At 42.3% G+C, this 22,617-nt stretch overlaps 1 protein-coding gene across 5 annotated transcripts in view; it reads right to left on the bottom strand.

The window, feature by feature from the left end:
• Positions 1-22,617, bottom strand: part of PTPN21 (protein tyrosine phosphatase non-receptor type 21) — a 70,812-nt gene that overhangs the window by 29,357 nt on the left and 18,838 nt on the right. For all 5 annotated transcript variants that reach the window (XM_088145254.1, XM_088145253.1, XM_088145255.1 and 2 more), the window contains exons 3-8: positions 10,920-11,089; positions 9,492-9,589; positions 5,684-5,751; positions 3,801-3,871; positions 2,608-2,695; positions 160-248 (exon numbers count right to left, since the gene is read on the bottom strand). In XM_088145254.1, the coding sequence (XP_088001380.1) occupies positions 160-248; positions 2,608-2,695; positions 3,801-3,871; positions 5,684-5,751; positions 9,492-9,589; positions 10,920-11,089 (584 nt within the window). The remainder of the gene's footprint in view (positions 1-159; positions 249-2,607; positions 2,696-3,800; positions 3,872-5,683; positions 5,752-9,491; positions 9,590-10,919; positions 11,090-22,617) is intronic.

Below are 22,617 nucleotides of genomic sequence, written 5' to 3'. Positions count from 1 at the left end.
ATCATAATACAGATCTCATTAGTAGTGTGACTACAGCCTTATATCCTATACACATTCGGCATGGGAAATATGTTCTTATTTAGCTGTAATATCTAGAGATTGTTATGAATATAAGCATGAAACATAATGCTTTCTATCTTACCGGGGAAATAAACTCACCTAAATATGACAGGAGGCCGACCATTTTTGTGCTTGACAAAAATTCCATCAAGACAAGCTCCGATGAATATGTCACTTCCTTGGCTATCCTAGATAATGATAATGAAAAAAAAAAGTTGATGATGTTAGTAGGACAACCATTCAGCCACAGCTAGATGAACATTTAAATTATATTGCAAAAACTATATGACAACATGTTTTTCTACATGTTAACCCGATTGTCTGTGATCCTAATCAAGAAGGGATTATGTCTCAATTTGAGGATATTACTGAGGACAATGCTTTCTAGAATAAGGAAATAGTTTTGTCCCCTTATACATCACTTCCCCTAAAATTCCCTAAATAATTTATGCTTTCAACATTCAGTTATGACAAAAATAGTACTGAAAATCTATTATTATTATCAGAACAATTTATCAATATAAATAATATTAAATAAATGATTAATCAAAAGTCCTGCCAAACAATAAATATAAAAATTAATTAAAAGTTAATTTAAAAAAAGCAATGCAGGCAATCCCTGCAAGGATTTTACGAGAGTCCTATAAGCCAATTCTTGGAAACTTTGGACTGCACACTGTGCACTGTGCCCAGAAATAGTGGCTGCCATTTCTGCATACAAAAAACATTAGTCATGCTCCTAAGCATAACACTGGAATTATGTATCTTACCTGGGGACTGCCTCTATAATATGCAATCTAAAACACAGATCCCAAGTTAGTTATTTTCCATCTGCCAGGTATATTTTTAACTGTCATCTAAATGAAGACAGCTTGTAGCCATCCATATTTCCCTTTGAAGAGACTTTCATAATTGGGATCCTGCCACTGAAAAGACCCAGTGCATTGTAAACCAAACCAATTTGTGGGACTACCGGAAGGTCTTCCGCAACATGATTATATAGCCCTGGAGAAGCTCATATTTTAATATTGGGGTTCTCAGCTATTTGGATTTTACAGACTAATGTCAACACATCAAATACAGCCCTGGAACCTTCTGGCAATGAGCACAATGTTTTCAGGCCAGTGTTGTACAATCTCATTCACCAATTCACTTAGCAATCAGATAGCTATACTTTGTACCAACTGCAGCTTCCATACTGTCTTCAAGAATAGCCCAGAAAAGGAAATTGCAGTAATCCAAACTTGAAGTTATTAGAGTATGGATCACTGAGGCTAGACTATCCTAGTCCAGAAGGGTTGTATCCTGCACACCAGCCAAAATTAGGCTTATCTTTTCATCACCACTGAGGCCAGTGATGCCTCTAGTGACAATTGGGAATCAAGGTTAGTTTCCAAGCAATGTACCTGTTCTTCAGAGGGAATGCTACCTATTCCAGAATAAGTCACCTACTTAATTCCCTGGACTGAGAACCCATTATCTAAGTTTAGCTTCAGTCTGTTTGCCCTCATCCAGTACATTACTTCTTCCAGGAAGTTCCTGCACAACTTCTTCTGACTGTCAGCTGCACACTGATGACACTGTACTCCAAATTTCTGGACAATCTTCTCCAACGTTTTAATGTTTATCAGTCTTTCCTAACCTTGACAACCTCCACATGTGTGTATTTCAACTCCCAGAATTCACAGAATGTTCATGCTGGCTGCAGAATACTCAGAGTTTAAGTTTACACATCTGGAAGTTGCCATAGTTGAAAGATAATGATGTAGTCCCAAATAGCAAGAGAGAAGGCAGAAAATGCAGTGGGATACCACTACATAAACACTTGGATCCAAACAGAAATATACTACTACCAATTGCTGACAGTTGTCTTGCAGATAGAAATGGAATCACTGTAACACCAATTTCCAACCCACCAACCCACTCCAGCAATATCCTGTGATCAGTGATGTCAAAGACCACTAAGAAATCCAGAAGATACAATAGCATTCCTCTATTTCTGTCCCAGTAAAGCTCATCCATTAGGGCAACCCTGACTATTTCTGCACTATAATCAAATCTGAAGCAGACTGAAATTAGAATGGCTTCCTTTTAAAAGAATATGAAGATGAATATTTTTAAAATAATAATTATCAAGTTAGTTCAGTGTAACATACATTCTAGTCTCTATAACCCCATGTTTTTGCTCAAAATCTGGGTTATTACTATACACATCATTCATTCATTTACATAGAGTTTATATATTTGAAATTCTGCTTTTACTAGATATAGAACATGGTTTTTATGTATTACAAGTATATGCTTGCTACATTTATTGGTTAACATAGGATCCAGAATATTTTCAGTGTAGAATTTTGCTTTCTAAATAGAAACTCCAATCCTATTTCTGGATTGACATCTGAGTGTTTCTGCTAAAAGTTTTAACAGAAACATTAGCAGTGTTCTGAGAAAAAATATACCTTTTAAAAGAAAATTAAAAATGCAGAAGGCAAATTACTTGTGTCACACTGAAGCGGTGGCACAGGTCTTCAGTAAAGCTAACTTTACCTTAGCAGGGTAGGTCTCTTCACCATAACCTTCCATTCTCTCAACTTCCTGCATATATAACATCTCTGCATCAGGTGGTGTGAGGCCCCTTCAAAAGAAAGAAGAAAAGAAAGAAATCCAATTGATTAAAAGAGAACACTTAGTTTTTGTCTGTAACTGTATCAAGAATACTTTTTTGGAGGGTATATTCCTTGAAGTTTACATAAATAAATCCAGAGTATAATATTTCATTGCTGCAAAAAATGTGATTTTTCTCTGATCAAACACACAATACATTTAAGCAGATCAGCAAAGATTTAGCAGATACGTACATAAATCTACATAAATACACACACATACATATAGTAGTTCAATATATTTTACGAACTCAGACTATTGAATTAGTTTATGATTCAATGTATTCTGCAAATCCAAAACAATGGATTTATTCAGTAACCAGCTTAAATAAATGTTGTGATTTATAAACCACAGTAGTTGGTTTCATATAACACACTAAACTACAAACAAGCAAATCACAATAGTGTCTTATTTAAATCCAGCTGTAAAATAGCACATGAAATACAAAAGTTTACAAGGAGCAAAGATCATATTTGCATTCAGAGGTTTCTTATAAATCTATAATAAGCAGAATTTAGTAGATCTGTTGCAAATTCCAAATGTGGGGCCAATGCAAATAGCATGCTGGGCCTCTAAAAACTGTAGTTAATGATTCTAAAGCCAGCCTCAGGCATATGTGCTCCAAATTTAAACAGTTTGTAAGTACAATAATGTTACTAAAGCAAAAAGGTTTCCCATTAAACCAGAGTCAGTTATCACCATTTATCATGACTTTCTGATCAATGGAAGCTAGTATTAAAGACAGTGCTTATGACTGTTTATTACAGTATCAGGGTTTTTTGGAGAAATGAAGTACTTTTTTCCTAGATTTATTTGTGGGGATCACAGCTTAAAATACAGTGTTAAATGTACTGTAAGCTTACAGTGTTCTTGATGTACCTACTTCAAATGATGAGAAACAGATCCAGCAACTTCAATCACAGAGCCAGTAGAAAGACTGTGTGTTAACAAGGGCCTGTATATTTCTCGTAATCAGTCCAAATGTAAATAATTTCCTACTTTATAGCAACAATTCAGCATGCCATCATCTGGCAAGCTTCAGGCTTGAAACAATGTCACAAATTCAGAACCAATACCTGTATTTTTGATGGAGTAATGCCACTTTCTGAGTTGCTTCTTCTAAGATCTTCTCATCTTGCAACCAACCCTTAAAAATGGAAAATAAAGAATTGTGCTTATTCCTGTATCCATTGTCAATATTCGAAACTTCATTTGTTGTAAGAAGTTAATTAAAAGTATGTATATCTACTACTCCGTCTTATTTTCAGTCATTCATATATTTGTATGTCATCAAACCAAAAGATTCATGGCAACTTAAATAAGATCAATAATTAAAACATGCACAGTAAACGACTTAACTAAAATATCCACAGTAAACACATAAAGTGATCAAACATTCATGGTAACCATATAAACAATAACATTTAATCTGGCTTGTACAAACATGTACAAAATCATCAGGTAAATTTATATGCATTGCTTCAAATCAGAGAAAGCTCATCAGTTTTGATCTGCCCATCCTGATAATTACAGTGTCTAAAGGAATTCAGATGGGATCCATATTGAGTAGTTTGATCTGTGTTAATCTATCCCTCGCAGTTCAAATGTCACAAGTCATCCAGAATGACCTAGGGGTAAATAAATTTGTAAACTTCCACAAAAGCACCCATTTCTTTCATGAGAGCACATAGAGCATATAGCCATGTAAGATTTTAACCTGAAGGTTTTTTTTCAATATATTGCAAGTGATCTGGATGTATCTGAGAGAATTTGGAAGCACTTTTGTGTTCTGCTGTTTGTAGAGTTGCTTGCAATTGTTTCTTCAAGGCAGAGTAGGTAACGTCTCAGTCAAGGAATGCAGGTAAAACTACTAATGGACCTCAAGTCTTCCAGTTTCAGGGTGATGACACTGGAAATGATGGGACTGGAAATCTTTTTGGATGGATGGATGGATGGATGGATGGATGGATGGATGGATGGGGGAGGTTTAACAATGAGAATGGAAGCATTTTAACTCATGAAGGCCTTATATTCTCATTCTTACTTTTAAAACTTCTCCAAACCAAGTTAAATTCTCACACAGCTGAAGATCAGTTTTTTGGCCACCAAATTTTAGTAGGGTGATCTTCAGAACCACAAAGGCAATGCTAAAAATGTCTGGGTAGCCGTTTGAGATATTTATATGCCTCTTTTCAGGCAAATATTCAAAAATAAAAAACTCAAAGGCAACCATGTATTGGATATCACCTGGAGGGAAGAGGAAAAAAGGCAGATCCTTCCAGACTTGGTGAAATGGCATCCCAGGATATATGTGTCAAAGTTAGCAAGATGGCTAACAGAGCATCCCCACCTCTTTTAAACATGGTCAACTTATACAGAAAAGGGAAGGGGGTGCTGTACTGTATTGTAAATCTCTGTCCACCATCTTGCTAATGATCTCTCTCACACACACACACACAAACACACACACACACATGCCTCTGGCTGGAAAACATAAATTCTGGGAGGTTGGGCTAGTCTCTCTCAGTTAGTTGTTGAGTACTCCTAAGGTAACAGCAGATTTACATCCTCAGGAATACCAGATATTCCTGGTTTCACCTGGGTTTCAACAATCAGATTCGTCCCACTGGAGGTAGGATGATGACAGAGTATTCTAACTTTCTCTTCATCTACATAGCAGGTTTTACTATCACTATAAAAATCTGATAGAACAATAAAAATCCATACAAACCTTTCTGACAGAACAGCACAAAGAAACCTTTTTCTGAATACTGATTTTAAAAACTGGTAAAACATGAAGCAATTAATAATAAAGCTATCATAATACGTGCTTGTTTCTATAGATAAAACAAGAACATTCAAAATAATAATAGCATGCAGGACTAGTTTCACTTTTTAAATTATTCTTTTAAACATCTCCAAACAGGGAAAAAAGCAAGAGAAATTGGACCATCCTTACCACGGGAAACAAGGCAAATCTCTGTAGAAACTCTTGTGATTCATACTGGTCATAATCCCCAAAATCAGCTGAGGAATTAAAAGAAAACAGGCAGCAATTAAATACTTAACATACAATTCTGTTGGAAAATAATTCTGTCAAGAACAGGCCAGTTAACAATGAAGTATTATTTGACAGATGAGCAACAGACCACAACTAAATTATTGCATGCATACAGAACATTCCTATCCAAACTCCCAGAAGTCATATAAACAATACAAATGGATATATTATACAACTTTTAGTTTTCTTATCTAAAAAACAGAAATGTAGAAAGCTATTTCATGATATACAAGAGCAATTAGGTAATTATTTACTGAATCACTATAATTTAAGAGTCAACTGGGATAAATAAAAAAGGCAGAATGTTTGTCACATAAACAAGTTATTGTGATGTATTTCTTCTATCACACTGACAAAATAACATTCTGGAAATATATTCAATATAGCACAATATTACTATTCTAAGCATATAAAGTATAACAGCAAATGAAATGAATATTCATGGTTCCCCCTTCCTCATGCCAACAATTCATCTTTTTTCCCAATCTCTTCTTTAACATAGAACATTTGCTATAACAGCTATGCAAAAGTATTATTGATTTAAAAGGAATCTTCATACATCCAACATTTTCACAGATCAAAATCAGGGTATATTTGCAACACACTATTCTCAAACTAAACCCCACTCACTTACACCCAAGATAACCAACAGATGGTAGCAAAGAGATACAGAAAGACATTCTTTATCCACCCATCTAGTGGTCATCTAGATTTCTGCAGACCAGATGGGGTATGTTCATTCAATATTCATTCATTCATTCATTCATTCATTCATTCATTCATTCATTGTTTTTTGCTGTTTCAGTCAAGTAAATCTAAGCATCTTACAAAACTATATAACAAAAAAATCAACCATATAGGGAAAAAAAATCATACATATACATACATATATTTAAACTCAACAATAGCAGCAAAAGAACAATAAGCAGTGCCCACGTGTACCCCAGGTAAATACTTTATCTATATTCCCCAAATGCTTAAGAAACCACTTTTTCACAAGTTTTCTAAATGTGAGGAAGCTGATCTTATTTCTGGGGGCAACTGGTTCCACAGGAGGGGAGCTCTGGCAGAGAATGATTGCTTCCGATTCTTCTGCTGTACTTCATGAGGAGGGAACTCTTAGCGTGCATATCTTGGGTGGGCATATTCTGCTTGGAGGAAGCAGTCTCAATAATACCCAAGTCCTGAGCTACATAGGACTATTTAATTTATAACCATCCCACTAAACTGCAATAAGAAACAAATTGGCAATTAGTAGAGGACCCATAATGCTGATGTTATCTGATGATATCGGGGCATTCCTGTTAGTACAAGGACAGCTGCATTCTGTACCACCTGAAGTTTCCAGGTGGTCTCAAGGGTAGTACCATGTACAGAGAGTTATAGTAGTCAACCATGGGCACTGATATTGGATATAATATGCTGTTCAATATCAGTGCTGGGGAATATGAACAGAAGGATGAAAGTGATTTAATCTTGTTTATGGGTTTCCCAGGGCCATCTGGTTGACCACTAACAGAAACAGAATGCTAGACTACAAAGACCTTTTTATATTCCCAGATTTAAAGAACGAGAAGTCAAGTAAACTTTTAGAACTGAGACAATGAGAGAGAGAGAGAGAGAGAGAGAGAGAGAGGAGCTCCATTCAAATTTTCCTCAGTTATATTGTAATTATATACCTATTTTTCAAGTAGCACAAAGAAAAATGAAGACTGCAAGGGGAAAAAAACTATAAATCATGAGTACTGAATTGTATTTCCCTTCAATGTGCCATAATACTAAAAGAAATCAGTGTGATATTGAAAGTCATTTAAAAAAAAATCAGTGATTTTCAACAGACTATACAATTATTTTGTCGTTATCTTCTCAAAGTATGATTAGCATGATCATAACTTTTACACACTGAAAAAAGCATGTACTGAAAGCAGTAATCCTGCAACAATCAACAGGCAATTGTTCTAATTCTCTAATTAAACAAAGTGCTGCAAACAGAAATAGTGTTTCTTGCCATGTTTCATTCAAGTCAAACTATTTGAACCCCAGTTTATATTGAAAAAAGTCTTTCATCAATGAAGCACTGAAGGTACATAGACTCCAAATTTAATTTTAGTTTAAGATAATTTTTAAAACCCTGTGGTACATATTTTGTATCCAGTCTTCTAGCTGTTGATTATGTATCAAAAATAACAATCTACCTCCACACAACAGGAAGGTATCAAAGGTTTGGGGAAATTTCAGAATCATGGAAGTACCAAAAAAAATCAAAAAAGGTTAATAAGGACAGAGTATGCTCAACAGTCAGAAAATCCAGGCTGACTCTCTTATTTTTTTTTAATGTCATGAAAATTAAAAATTATCTTAAACTAAAATTAAATAGTTTAATAAGATAAATGTCTATCTTAGTACTTTAGAAGGAAGTCCATCTTAGAAGGACTGAAACCAGCACAGCTGTTCTCAGGCTGGAAAGAACCATTATGAAAATATATTCTAGTTGTTGTTCAAGGCCACCAGTCATCAGCACACTGGCTCAGAAAGGTTGATCTATGATTTACTGCCAAGCTATGGTGTAAAGCTTGCTGTGCCTTTAAGGAGCTGTTCCAAGCATGGCAAATTAGTTTTAAAGAAAGAAAGAAAATGATCAAATGAGTAGAAAGGAGTTGTGGTGGCATTCCTGACTGAAGCTTGGCACAAGTACAAATTATGTTATCTAAAAGTGTTACTCAAAAATTACAAAAAGCATACTCTCCTTGATGTTGTAAAATATTATATAGAGTTGAAAGTTACAATGCTTTAGTGATCTGATTTGCACCATACAGATGAAGATTATCATGGGCAAAATAAAGCATGACTTTCTTTTGATGATGTAAATCCAGACTGTCCAAAATTATAGTAAACCATTAGAAGTTTAACATGCTTCTGGGAGAAAAGAACTGTGGGTGCCTTACTCAAAAACAGTATTCAACCACAATGGATTACTATGACGGTAAAATATTTCTCTGAAGAAAAGGCAGAATACAATTGTCCAAGATAACAATAAAATATAAAGACATATGCAGGAGAGGTTGAGAACCAAAAGTTTGCAATTCTCTCTAATTTGCTAAGGGATCTTCCCCTGCTGAAGAACCAGTTGTCACACAGGCTCTGTGGAACAGCTCCTCTGCTGGCAATCCCAGCAGTAATGCTGTCTGTGAACGGACATGTATCTGCACACAGAGAAAACCACACAGTGAGAGAAAACCACACACACACAAGGACAGACATCAGAGTGATTGTATCAGAGGACATGACTGCTTTAAAGCTTTGAGGAAAGGTGCTTCATTCATGCCAATATTCCTTGTAAAGCTCCTGTGCCAATTGCTTGTGCAGCCTTAATACAGGATAACACTAGACATCTTGATCTCCATATATATCAGCTGCTGTAAAGCAGCAACAGGAGACAGCTACTGCCTTCATGTCCAGCCAATAGGCTTCCTCTAAGCATCTGTTCGGTCACTATGGGGGATAATACATTGATCCAAGATGGCCCTTTTTGTGCTTTTTGTATTCTTATATCCCAATTACGCTTTAATGCTTTTTTAAGGAACACAGGTTGTAACCCATGTACAGTCAATAGGCCATACACTTCCTCCAAAATGCTCATTCAAACAGTAATACAAGTCCCTTCCTCCTAAAATAAGCTAAACACGATTGTAAGTGTGGAGATTACCTTGAACAGCTAAGCCAGCAAGATGAATTGCTTGTTCAAATGGGCAAGGTATGTTTCCTTCCAAGATGTCTTTCTTCAGTTGTAGATAATACTGGTATCTATGAGAAAAAAAATGTTTTTCCATCTGCCTCTGATTCATGGAAATGCATACACTCAGAAACATTCTATGATGTATGTCTGTATGTACCTATACCTATATACACATACATACATACATCTAATTCTCAGCTATCAACAATTTAGGTTGTAAGCAAATGTTTTGCTGATATGATTCTATGGAAGAAGTATGTACATGACTTTCAGCATCTGGAGAAAAAGCAGGGTATATAAATAAAATAAATAATATTATATAAGCTCTATCTGTAGTGTGATATATGGTAGGCCAGATACCATAACTTAGCAGATGAGCATATGCAGAAAGTTCCAAGTTCAATCCATGGCATTTCCATTAAAAAAGAATCAAGCAGGAGACAATAAGGAAAATCTGTAGGTGAGACTCCAGAGAACTGCTGACCATTCAAGTTGATAATTTAATTCCAAATTTAATTTTGGAATTAAAACAATCTAAGCTGGTGAAGGATGTCCCAGATTTGATGCTGAAGTCTCTTCAATGTACAGTGTGCTAGTGAGAAAAAGTAATCATCCCCGTAACTTGCTGTACCACATTTAGTAACAATAACTTCTTGTAACTGGGGATCATTCTCTCACATTGCTCAGTAGAAATATTGGCCCACTTCTCCATGGTAAACTGCTTCAGTTCAATCACACTTCAAAGATTTTCTAGCACGAACTGCTCATTTCTTTTTACACACTGGCACATCACATGTTGGATGACTTTACTTATGAATAAATAGAGACTCCAAATTTTGGCACTTTTTGTTAACTCAGATCGACTCCCCTTCCCCCTCTATATATCAGTAGGATCCATGAAACTGATAATATTCAGTGACAAAGATATGCAAAAATTCAGAAAATCAACAAAGGGTCAAATGCTTATTCACAGAACTGTAGTTCAATACTTGACATATCTAAAGAGGTCTGGGAAATAACTGACTCTGAATTCGTAAGTTGCCCCATGCAGTGTAAACCAGTGTTCCCCAAATGGTGCCATCCCAGTGTAGTTTCTCCTATGTTCTAGGACAAAAAGCAGCCAGGGATTTCAGCATCAAATCTGAGACTCTGCTCAACAGCTTAGTAGGATAATAGCTTTTATTATCTACCAAAGGTAATGTGCTCGTATGTAATCTGAGCTAAAATAATTGGCCATGTAGGAAATAACATGTTAATCAGAAAGATCTTTGTTCAGATCCAGGAGGACTATTCTACTGTAAAGATATATGGAAACAACAGAAATCAGATTCAATAGGGCCATGTAAAATTTCCTTACTTTATATTTAGAATTATTCTGTGCCAGCGTATAAGATTCACCTGGTAATTTCCTGCTGAAGTTGAGAGACAGAAGGCACATAAAACACCACACCAAAGAACACAGTTGGCTCCAATGCATATTTATCCAGTTGTTTTTTGAGAGGCTTATCCAAATCTATCCACCTGCGCTGGTTCTGCTTGTTGAAATACCAAAGGCTAAAATAGGTAATCTAAAGGGAAAACATGAAAAGGAAGCAGGTTACATGTTCAAAAATGAAAGAAGGTATATCACATTGAGGGGGAAAAAAAAGTCCTTTTAATCATTTATATATAGTAAGTAGACTAAGAAATAAAACAGTTTAGAACAATATATATCTTTAATTCATGTTAACATATACAGCATAATGATCATCATGAGAAAAAGTTTAAAAAAAAACCTCAACTCAAACACAAATCCTTATCACTTGAAAAAGTCCCTTTAAATGCTTTTCCCCATCCTCAAAATTCTATAGATAATTGGTTCTATTGTCCAACTCTTCCTATGATTAAGAAATTTGTCTTAGCATTCAATCAAAATCTATCCTAAAAATTATCTCTTTAGTTTATTTCATTCTGCTCTCTGGGCAACAGACAAATCTTATTAAAATGTATATATACTTTTCTTTTTTCATTTTATGGGGGACGTTATTTATAACTATTGTCCTATTGTTCAGTTCAGAATACTCCTGAAGTATGTATAGGATAAGTACAATTAAACAAAATAACAGTGATAAAGCACTAAATGAAACCATTAAAATGAATCTAATATATTCACAGATTAAAAATTCTTAAAAGTGATTAATATTTGCACAGAGCAAATATGAAAAAAAAATTAAGAAACCAGCAGCAGAATTCATTGTGGAGACTGCTGATGAATTTACCAGTTTCTTGAAGCCTTTCTCAGGTTACTGACAATTGAGGGATATTTTTCTGTATTAAAATAGAAAGCAAAGATCATTCCAGCAGTCAAATATAGTGGTACCTTGGTTCACAAACGCTTCTGTTCATGAACAATTCGGTTCACGAACAGCTCCGTTCACAAAATTTTGCCTCCGTTCGCGAACGCTGGATCAGGTGACAAACAGGATCCGCGGCCATTTTCCCTCCCGTGACACGTGGTCCCGTGACACGTGTAGGGAGGGGGACTCTCCCTCCAAGCAGTAACCGCCTCCCCACCCGCCTTCCTGTCCTCCACGCCAGAAGTCGCGTCAAGCAAGGTTAGCTTTCTCTCTCTTCGTACTGTACTTTGTGTCATATTTTTGTGGTTTAAAAAAAAAAAAACATATGGTTCAGAACGGATTAACCATAATTACATTGAACCTTATGGGGAAATTTGATTCGGTTCACGACCAATTCGGTTCGCGACCAGAGTTGCGGAATGAATTAAGTTCGTGAACCGAGGTACATTTGATCAAAAATCAGGTCGCGACCAAATTCATAGGGGTCAGAACGGATTAACCGTATTTACATTGAACCTTATGGGAAAATTTTATTTGGTTCACGACCAATTCGGTTCGTGACCAGAATCACGGAATGAATTAAGTTCGTGAACCGAGGTACCACTGTATTTATCATTTTAAAACCCCTGGAAGCCTAATAGTAAGGTACTAATTTTGCATGTGAAAACAAAAACAGATTCAACTGTTTATATCCAAAAACAGAAGAACAAAGAACTGTGTCCGAAGGACAGCTGTGTGCACGAATGCAAATCTACCACACCTTAAAGCAACTGCACCTGATCTGGAAAAAGACAAAACTATTTTAAAGTATTTCATGTAGGTATTATTTATGTATTTATTATGTATTTATCATATTTATATAGCTCCCCATCTCACACAAGGTGACTCTGGGTAGCATACCACAATTGAAAAATAAATACATAAAAACAATTACACATAAAAAACTGTAAAAACACACAAAATAGGAGGGGATAAAATTAATAAGGGAGCCATCGTAAAATCTCCCCGGTTCCCTGGGAGCCCCAGGCCTGATCACATAACCAGGTCTTGAGGGACTTACAGAATGTTAAGAGGGATGGAGCTAATCTCACTTCCAGGGGGAGGTATGACATTGGCACTCCTGCACGCTGCAAATCATCTTTTGGAGATGAAATCTGAAGGGCTATATCGCTTCTTAGGCAACAAGGGGCAACCAAATAAACAGTGAAAGGCAACTTCTATTGTTATCACCAAGAGCTTAGGAGTACACAGGGAAATACATGTAGTACTTGTCTGCAAATCTTTAAAGTACCATATTTTTCCGACTATAAGACGATACTTTTTTCTAAAATCCTTACGCTAAAAATTGAAGGGCGTCTTATTCAAGGAAGTCAGCCGAGGAGAGAACTGTGCGGTTGCAAAACTGCCCATACTTTGTCTCTGCAGACAGGCTTCCTCCTATTGCTAGCCTCCAATCACGAGTGAAATAGCTTGTCTCCCAAACAGACTTCCTCCAATCATGAGCCTTATGTAACTGATCTCAGCTGTGTAAGGTTTGCCCCGTTCGACAGAGAAACTCCCGTGACACGTGTGGTTCACAAAAGAGGTTTACTCATGTGTAATGTAGCAGTCACAAGCAAAGCCAGGACTGGCTTGGTACAATTGCATCACTCATTATATTCCCCCCTTCCCGCGCTTTTTTGCCCCGCAATCGCGTTTCCGTTGCGGATTATCGGCCCCCCAATAATCCCTCTTAATTGTCCATGATGGCAGGTTCGGTCAGGGTCCATTGTCCTTGATTGACAGTCCCCCTCCGGCTTGGATTGGTCCCCCCCCCCCCCCGTTACGTGCAAGTCCGAGGGTTCTGTGTTGCGCGGCGATCTTGTTTCGCTGCCTGCGGCCCCGTTCATTGTTGGCTCGCGCCGTTATCAGTGTAGAGTTAAAACTTCCGCTGTGGTTTTCCTGTTTGGCTGGGCGCAGGTGGCCCATTAATTAGCGGCGCTTTCAGTTCCTCTTTCCCTCGCTAGCTGCCGCCGGTGGAGTTCGCGTGGTCTGGCTGCGAGCTTCCCCGAAGCCCCGTGCTGACCGAACCTGACATACCGCCCCCCTGAAAACAAATCCCCCCCGACTTTATTTTGGTTTCCCGGGGTATTTGTTGTAAAAGTCCCGCACTAGGTCCGGCGCTCTTATGTGGGTTTTGCTTACCCATTCGCTGTGGGACTTGGGAAAATGTTTCCATTGCACTAGGAGCTGGATCTGCCCCTTGTGCCTCCTGGCGTCCAGTATCTGGTTGATCTCGAAATGCTGCTCCCCACCGACCATGATGGGTGGTGGCACCCCCTCTGCCTTGTGCCAGGCGTTCCCCGGCTGGTGCAGCTTTAGCAGGCTGCAGTGGAACACCGGGTGGATCTTCCCGAGGCTTTTCGGGAGCGTCAGCCTGACGGTTACTGGATTGATAACCTCTGCAATGGGGAACGGCCCCACAAACCTCGGGCTGAGTTTCTTCGATGTCTGGTGTGTCTTTAGGTTTTTGGTTGACAAATACACCTGGTCCCCCACCTTCCACTGCCCCTCGGGGAGTCTCTTGCGGTCCGCGTGTTTTTTGTAATCGGCTTTGGCTCTTTGCAATGCCGCGTGCGCCGCTCGCCGGGTGGCGTCGATTTGGGTGAACCAGGGGTCCAGGGAGTTGATTTGGGATTCCGGCTGAGGCAACTCCAGCATGGGGACGAAGTCTCTCCCGGTGGCTACTTTGAATGGGGAAAAGCCGGTACTTTTGTGGACGGCGTTATTGTATGCTACTTCCGCGAATGGCAGTAGCTCCGCCCAATCGTCCTGTTGGTGTCCCCCGTTCAGGCGTTCCGTGGCTCCGTCCGTCTGCGGGTGCGCCGTGGAGGAAAGGGCTTGCTTCGTCCCCACCCATTTCAGGAACTCCCTCCAGAACCGCGCGATGAAGTTGCCGCCCCGATCGCTGACGACCCGTCGGGGCGCGCCGTGCAGCCGGTAAATATGTTGCACGAACAGCCTCGCCAACCTCTCTGCCGTGGGGACTCACCGGCACGCTACAAAGTGCTTGTTTGGACAATAAGTCCGTAACCACCCAAATGGCGGTCTTCCCCTTACTCTCCAGGAGCTCTACTATGAAGTCCATGGAGATCTCTTGCCATGGGCCGTCGGGGTCCGCTACCGACTGGAGTAACCCCCTAGGCTTGCCTTTGGCCCCTTTCGCCGTCGCGCACACCGGGCAACCCCCCGAGTATGCCTCCACGTCCTTCTGGAGCGTTGGCCACCAGAACTGCCGCCGAATTAAGTGGAGCGTCTTCACGAAGCCGTAAGACTTCACGAAGTCTTCACAAAGCCCCGCATTCTGGCTGTCGTGGGCTCTTTCCATGACCCCCCGTCGGCACCCCTCGGGTACGTACAGCTTCCCTTCGTGCCACCACAAACCCTCTTGGCTGGTTAGCACTTCTTGGTTTTGCTTGAGCCAAGCGTCCCTCTCCGCCGCCTCTGCAAACCCTTCCTTTACCTCAGGCGCCGCATCCCGTCGCTCCCCCTTGGTCTGGCTCCGGGTCACCGCCTTTGCAGCCAGCCTGCTGGCAGGGATGATGGAGTCCACGATCTCCTCTCGTAGGCTGGTGTGCTGGGGCATGCGAGACAACCCGTCTGCTAGGAAGTTGCGCTTCCCGGGGATGTGTTTTAGGGTGAACCTGAACCTCCCGAAGTATTGGGACCACCGCGCCTGTTTGGGGGATAGCTTACGCGGGGCCTTCAGGGCCTCGAGGTTCTTGTGGTCCGTCCACACCTCGAATGGCTTAGCTGCCCCCTCCAATAGATGCCTCCACGTGGCTAGCACCCACTTGACGGCGTACGCCTCTTTCTCCCACACCATCCACCTCCTCTCCGTCTCGGTGAATTTGCGGGAGGCGTAGGCGCATGGGTGGATGCCCCCCCCCCGGGCTGGGCTGGAGCAGGACCGCCCCCGTTGCCACGTCTGACGCATCTACTTGTATGATGAACCGCCGATCTGGGTCGGGATGGCGCAGGACCGGCTCCGCTGTGAACCGCCGTTTTAGCTCCTCAAACGCCCCCTGGCATTCCGCAGTCCATGTGAGTGCCATGCTGGGCTTGGGGGGTTTTCCACTGCCCTTGGTTTTTAGTAAGTCTGTCAGGGGAAGGGCGATTTGGGCGAAGTTCGGGATGAACTGTCTGTAGAAGTTCACAAACCCCAAGAAGCTTTGAAGTTGCCTCCGGGTTCGCGGCGCTTCCCAGCCCAGAACATCTTTTACTTTCGCCGGGTCCATCTCAATTCCCCAACTGGATATCCGGTAGCCGAGGTAGTCCAGCTGCTCCCGATGAAACTCGCATTTTGATAGCTTCGCGTACAGCTGCGCCTTCAGCAGTCTCTGGAGCACCGTGCGCACCAGGCTCACGTGCTCCGCCAGGGTTTCGGTGTAGATGAGGATGTCGTCCAGGTAGACCAGGATGCCACGGTAGAGTAGGTCATGCAGCACCTCGTTTATTAGCTGCATAAACACCCCCGGGGCCCCTTTTAATCCGAACGGCACCACGGAAAATTGGTAGCTTCCGAGTGGCGTGTTGAACGCCGTCTTCCACTCATCTTTTGCGCGGATCCTGACCCTAAAGTAAGCTTCGCGCAAGTCCAGTTTTGTGAACACCCTCCCCTTGGATGGGTGCGACATTAGGTCCTTCATCAGGGGGAGGGGGTATTTGTATTCGGTGCTGATTGCATTCAGCCCCCGGTCGTCCACGCACATCCGGAGCGAGCCATCCTTCTTCTCCCGGAATAGTACCGGGGCCGCTAATGGTGACTTCGCGGGTTGGATGAATCCCCGCGCTAGGTTCTTGTCTATGAACTCCCGCAGAGCCCCCATCTCCCTCATTGACAGGGAGTACATTTTTGGTTTGGGCAGCTTTGTCCCTGGCTCTAGCTCGATGGCGCAGTCACTGGGTCGGTGTGGGGGGAGCTGGTCGGACTCCTTCTCCCCGAACGCCGCCGCCAGGTCTCGATATTGCCTCGGGATTCCGCCGCTCGTCGTGGGTTCCCCGGACTCTGGCCCTCGTTTTGCAGCTGTTCCGCCAGTCACCGCTGCCTTCCCACGCCTCGGGATCGTTGCGAGTCTCCGGTGCTGCTGTTGCCGCTGTCGCCGCCCGGGTCTCAGGCTTCGTCTGCTCTCATCTCGCCTCCCTGTGCCTCGGATCCTCCACTTGCCCTTCTGTGGTTGCGGTCGCGCCCGTCGCCACGGCCCGGTCCCCTCTGCTCTCGCGCTCCGCCGGCCTCTTGACCCCGAATCGCACTGCCTCCGCCATCCAGTCGACCCGTGGATTCCGTCGCCGCAGCCACGCCAAGCCGAGTACCACCGCGTAGTCGGCCACCGGGACCACCACAAATCTTAGTTCTTCCCGGTGACTCCCGATCGTCATCTGGACCGGCTCGGTGTAATACTGAGCTGGCCCCCCCCCTGCCAGCGAGCCGTCTAGCTGGCTGAATGCAATGGGTTCCCGGAGGCGCCTCAGCTGTAGTCCGAGTCCCGAGACCACAGCTGGGTGCATCAAGCAGTGGGTGCAGCCTGAATCCAGCAGCGCCTGCAGCTGTGCCTCCCCTCCGGATCTCACCCCCCGGATGTGTATCCTCACCCGGAACGGAGGGCAGTCCTCATCCCCGATTGGGTCCGCGCGCCTCGGTTCCCCTGCTCGCACTGGGACGCTGTTCAGTGCGAGCGCGCGTTTCCCGCCGGCTCCGAGTCCTCTCCGGAGGACGCCGTCTCTGGGGTCGACCACCCCATCGTCCTCTTTCGGTCACTGCTGCCACTGCACTCTTCCGCGGTCGGTCGCCGGCCCTTTTCCCGGTAGGACGCGGGGGCTTGACTTCGGGCCGTGGTGAGGCTCCTTCCTGCTCCGTCGGGCACTGCGCTGCTCAGTGGCCTCTGCCTCCGCACTGGAAGCACAGGTTCGGGGTTTTGGTTGCCTCTTGCCCCCCGATGGACTGCCACCGACTGCTCCGCCTTTCCTCTGGGGGTCTCTCCCTCGGCCAGTCCCTCGTCTGGTCCCGCCGCCTCGCGCGGTGTTGAATCTGCCGCCACGCCGATTCTGCCGTTCCGGCCAGCCAGATCCAATCTTTCACTGTGGACGGGTCATCCCACCCCAGTGCCCGCTCTAGGATATCCGGATTGAGCCCCCTCTTAAAATACTTCACCCTCAGGGACTCCGGCCAGTCCGTGAGCTTCTCTACCAACCTCCGGAACTCCAGGGCGTACTCCGATACCGACTTGTCCTGCTGTCTGAACTGCAGGATGTCGTCCTCAGCCCGCTTGGCGCTCAATGTGTCCTCAAATCTGTCCCGGAGCGCCTGCATGAATTCCGGGAAACTCCGTAGTTCCGCCGCGTTGGCGTCGTACAGTCTGACCACCCAGCTAGCCGCTTGGTCATATAACAGCTCGGCCATGTAGGATACTCTATCCTTGTCCCTAGCAAATAGGTGACCACCCCTCTGCATGAAACCCCTGATGTGTGTCAAGAAGTGCAGCAGCTGTTCAGGGTCCCCTGAGAACTTCCCGGTGATGCCTCGAAGTCTCAGGGCGTCCGCCGCCCGTCGGTCCCCCGACCGGGGCATCGTGGGCGGTGCCAGCTGGGGTGCCGGGCTGCCACCCCTGTTGCTCGTGCCATCGCTCACCGCCGATGGTCCCGCTCTCTGTAGCAAGGTCTGGAGCATCGCCTCCACGGCGTCTAGGCGCCGCTCGACCCTCTCCTCCAGTCGGGCGAGCTTCTCGTCCCGCTCGCGGTTCCGGGCCCCCGAACCCCGAATCATCGTGACGCCTGAGCTGTCTGGCCTTTGGTTCACGCACATCAACCACTGCTCCGTTGGAGGGTCCCCGGCCCTGGCCGCTGCCCTGTCGCTCCCGGGTGGCTCCGACCATCCCTCCTTGAGTCCGGGTTCCTCGTGCTCCAGCGGACCCACGGATTCCTCGTTGCTGGTCATGCCTGTATTAGAAAGGGAAACGCTCCTCGGTGGCACCGGGTAGCGCTAATGGTGAGTCCTGGCTTTATTTAAGGTTTGCTCCGTTCGACAGAGAAACTCCCGTGACACGTGTGGTTCACAAAAGAGGTTTACTCATGCATAACGTAGCAGTCACAAGCAAAGCCAGGACTGGCTTGGTACAATTGCATCACTCGTTATATTCCCCCCTTCCCGCGCTTTTTCGCCCCGCAATCACGTTTCCGTTGCGGATTATCGGCCCCCCAATAATCCCTCTTAATTGTCCATGATGGCAGGTTCGGTCAGGGTCCATTGTCCTTGATTGACAGTCCCCCTCCGGCTTGGGTTGGTCCCCCCCCCGTTACGTGCAAGCCCGAGGGTTCTGTGTTGCGCGGCGATCTTGTTTCGCTGCCTGCGGCCCCGTTCATTGTTGGCTCGCGCCGTTATCAGTCTAGAGTTAAAACTTCCGCTGTGGTTTTCCTGTTTGGCTGGGCGCAGGTGGCCCATTAATTAGCGGCGCTTTCAGTTCCTCTTTCCCTCGCTAGCTGCCGCCGGTGGAGTTCGCGTGGTCTGGCTGCGAGCTTCCCCGAAGCCCCGTGCTGACCGAACCTGACAAGCTGATGCTGAACAAACCAATTAGAGGAAGTCTCTTTGCAGAGACGAGCTATCAGCAGTTTCACTCGTGATTGAATGTAATCAGTTATTCAAAAGAGCATGGAAATAGAGCTGCAGAGAGACGGTTTGGACCTCCTCCCACCGAGTGTATCAGGTAAATGTTAACTAATTACTAAATAAAAATGTGTTCTGCACTATCTTTAAAATATGGATTTCTTAATTTTGGGTTGGAAAAGTTGGGGTCGTCTTGTACATGGGGGCGTCTTATTGACGGAAAAATACGGTAGCTATATTTTTCCTGGGATTGCACATCTGCAACCACAACCAAATCATAAGAAAACCACATCTGGTTTAAGTAGAGGCAGACAGATACTGTGTGTGTCTGTCCATTTCCTCCAAAAACACCTTTTTTCCTTTAAATCTGAAACACTACGTATCTCTGGCTCAAAGAAACTTCTGGATCTAGTTCAGAATTCAGTTCCCATGGTACCCAGTCAGGTGCTTCTGGAAAGCTTCAAATAGGACATGGCACCTTCCTGCTTCTGTTCTGTGGTATCATATGAACGGAAAGGCACACCCCTTCAGATAGTGGAAATAATATATTGTTAACATTTTTAGAGCCACTGATTGTCTTATGTTCCACAAATTTGCCTAATTCCCTTTTAAATCCATCTAACTTGCTAGCCAACATTACATGTTATAGTACTGAATTCCATATTTTAACTTCTGTATATACTGCGTGGAATGCTTTTTAATCTGTGGAGTTCTTGGTCCTTCCTGAGTTTGGTTGTTTGCTTGCAGATGTTTCATTACCCAACTGGATAACATCATCAGAGTCACTGAGAGTCACTGATGTTATCTAGCTGGGTAATGAAACATCTGTAAGCAAACAACTAAGCTCAGAGAGCACTAAGGACTCCACAGTTCAACCCTGAGCTACATATATTCTCTTCTACTGGAATTTTTTAATCTACTCTAAAATTTCCACCAGTATGTGGGTGGCTCAGATACCAGTTTTTTTCTTTTTTGGGGGAGGAGGGGAAGCTATCACTATCCATGTCATGCATAATTTTATCATGTTTCTATATACACATCTTTTTTCCAAACTAAAAAGTCACAAAAATATCTGTGATATATTCCAAACCTTTTGCTTGACCACTTTCTACATCTTTTCAACTCTACACAAATATGCCAGCAGGAAGGGAGGAAATTAATTAAAAGAAGCCATGTCATAGCAATGAATCATTGAAATCATTATGCTGTCGCTTCTTTTTCTTTTCTCAGAAATATTGGACTTGTAGGATCATTCTGATTTTTTTTTCCCAAGATATCTATGGCTACCGTAGCTTACATTTTGGAGGTTATTGTGGCAGGAACTTGCTTACCGTTACAGTAATGCTTCTTATTATTTCTTATTACACTAGGTTGTCACTGCAGGTGATTTCTGTACACCCAAGTGCAAATACAGTTAACTGGCTTGACAATTATGGTAACACATGTGGGCTACTACTAACCTTTCAGTTCCGTGCAACTATTCAGGCAGGTAATCAGACTTCTTGGTATTTAAGTTATTGTTTCTGAACTACAGTTGCTTAGTATCAAAGATCAGTCATAATTATACCTAAGAGATAAATAAAACAAGCAGCACACAGGCCCTTCTGAGGACTTTGTGTGCACATATTTGAAAAAGTGAATTAATATAATGTAGTGCTCTTAATTAAAGGAAGGATTTGTGGCCAAATAATTTTATAAAAAACCACTTTAACTGTCTAATTCAATCAGGCACTTTAGATGTATTGAAACCATAAATAGCCCTAATTGTATTATCAATGTGAAGCAGCTGTCCTCATACTCTGAAGTACAGAATTCAATTTAAAAATAGTGCCCAATTATTTTTGAGATAAACTGGCATCTCACATTACTTGGATCAACTCACCTGATGGAAAATGGTTTTAAAACTTTTGCAGAATTACTACATATAATTTGGTGTTGTCCTATTATTGTCACATGATTGACCTACATGATTGTTAATATAAGTGGATCAAATTCTATATATTAAAAATGCATATATTCTTCTTGGCTATAGAGTAACCCCAGTATTTGGAGTCTTTCAAGTTATTAACTATATTGGGGGACATGTGGGATGGCTAAAAATATTAACATACATCACTGGAGGGAGAAACATATGCCTGATTTGCAACAATGGTTGGCTTTTCTAGCAAAGAGACAATGAAGGAGATTTTTGAGCAAAATGATGAAAACTTTTGGAGTTGTTGTTTATGACATAGTTTTCCAGCCTCTTTTATTTCCTTTCTTTTCTTCTTCTTCTTCATCATCATCTATTTCATTAATAAAGTTGCGCATATTTATGCTTTCCTTTTGTTAAGTAGTTTTAAAAAAACCTCGCCTCTATAAAATGGACATAATACATTCTCATTTCTCACTTTCTTTACAGCAATCTAGAACTATAAAGGAAAAAAGTATCAAATTTGGATACTTAGATAATTCATGGCAGGGGTTCCCACATGAATTAGAATAAAATATGCTCTCTCCAATACTCATGCATGGCTGCAATGGTATGTTTTAGCTTCAGATGCTCTGATTGCATTTAAGAATCCTGTAATGCTAAATGTATTAAAAGGCAATAACATTTTAATCATGTCTAAACAAACTGCTATCATTAGCAGAAGAGATTTACCAGTCCTGCAGAAATAACATGACATAATTCTAGAAATATTTTAAGCTTCCTATGAATAATGTTGTGGTGAGGTTTCTTAATTTTAACAACTTACTCACCATTCAATCTCTGGGAAGTAAATCAACCCTAGACAGAATTTTACATAATTATGTTCTATTAATTGCACTTTTTCTTATTTGCTCAAGAAATGGCATAGATTTTGTATCAAAGAATATTGGAGGTTGGAATGCTTAGCAATGGATTGAACTAATGCAAAATATATGAACATATGAAAAGCCAATGTGGAAACGCTAATAGTACAATGCTATTTAACCCTTCTTTAAGAAAGACAAAGAATATGTCCCTCAAAAGCAAGTATAAATGCCTACAGTATTTTGAAAATCAGGCAAGATTTTTAGCATTCTGCTGATCTGTCAAGTTAATGCGTAATATTCTGCAAACAGAAATTTGCCAATCAGTATACTTAAATCCTGTTGA

Source organism: Python bivittatus, unplaced genomic scaffold, assembly GCF_059951505.1.
Source record: "Python bivittatus isolate LINGU-HERP-01145 unplaced genomic scaffold, Pbiv_v1 ctg000480_np1212, whole genome shotgun sequence".
Taxonomy (NCBI): Eukaryota; Metazoa; Chordata; class Lepidosauria; order Squamata; family Pythonidae; genus Python; species Python bivittatus.
Note: the sequence above shows the minus strand (reverse complement) of the source record. Positions and strands in the feature narration are given on the sequence as shown.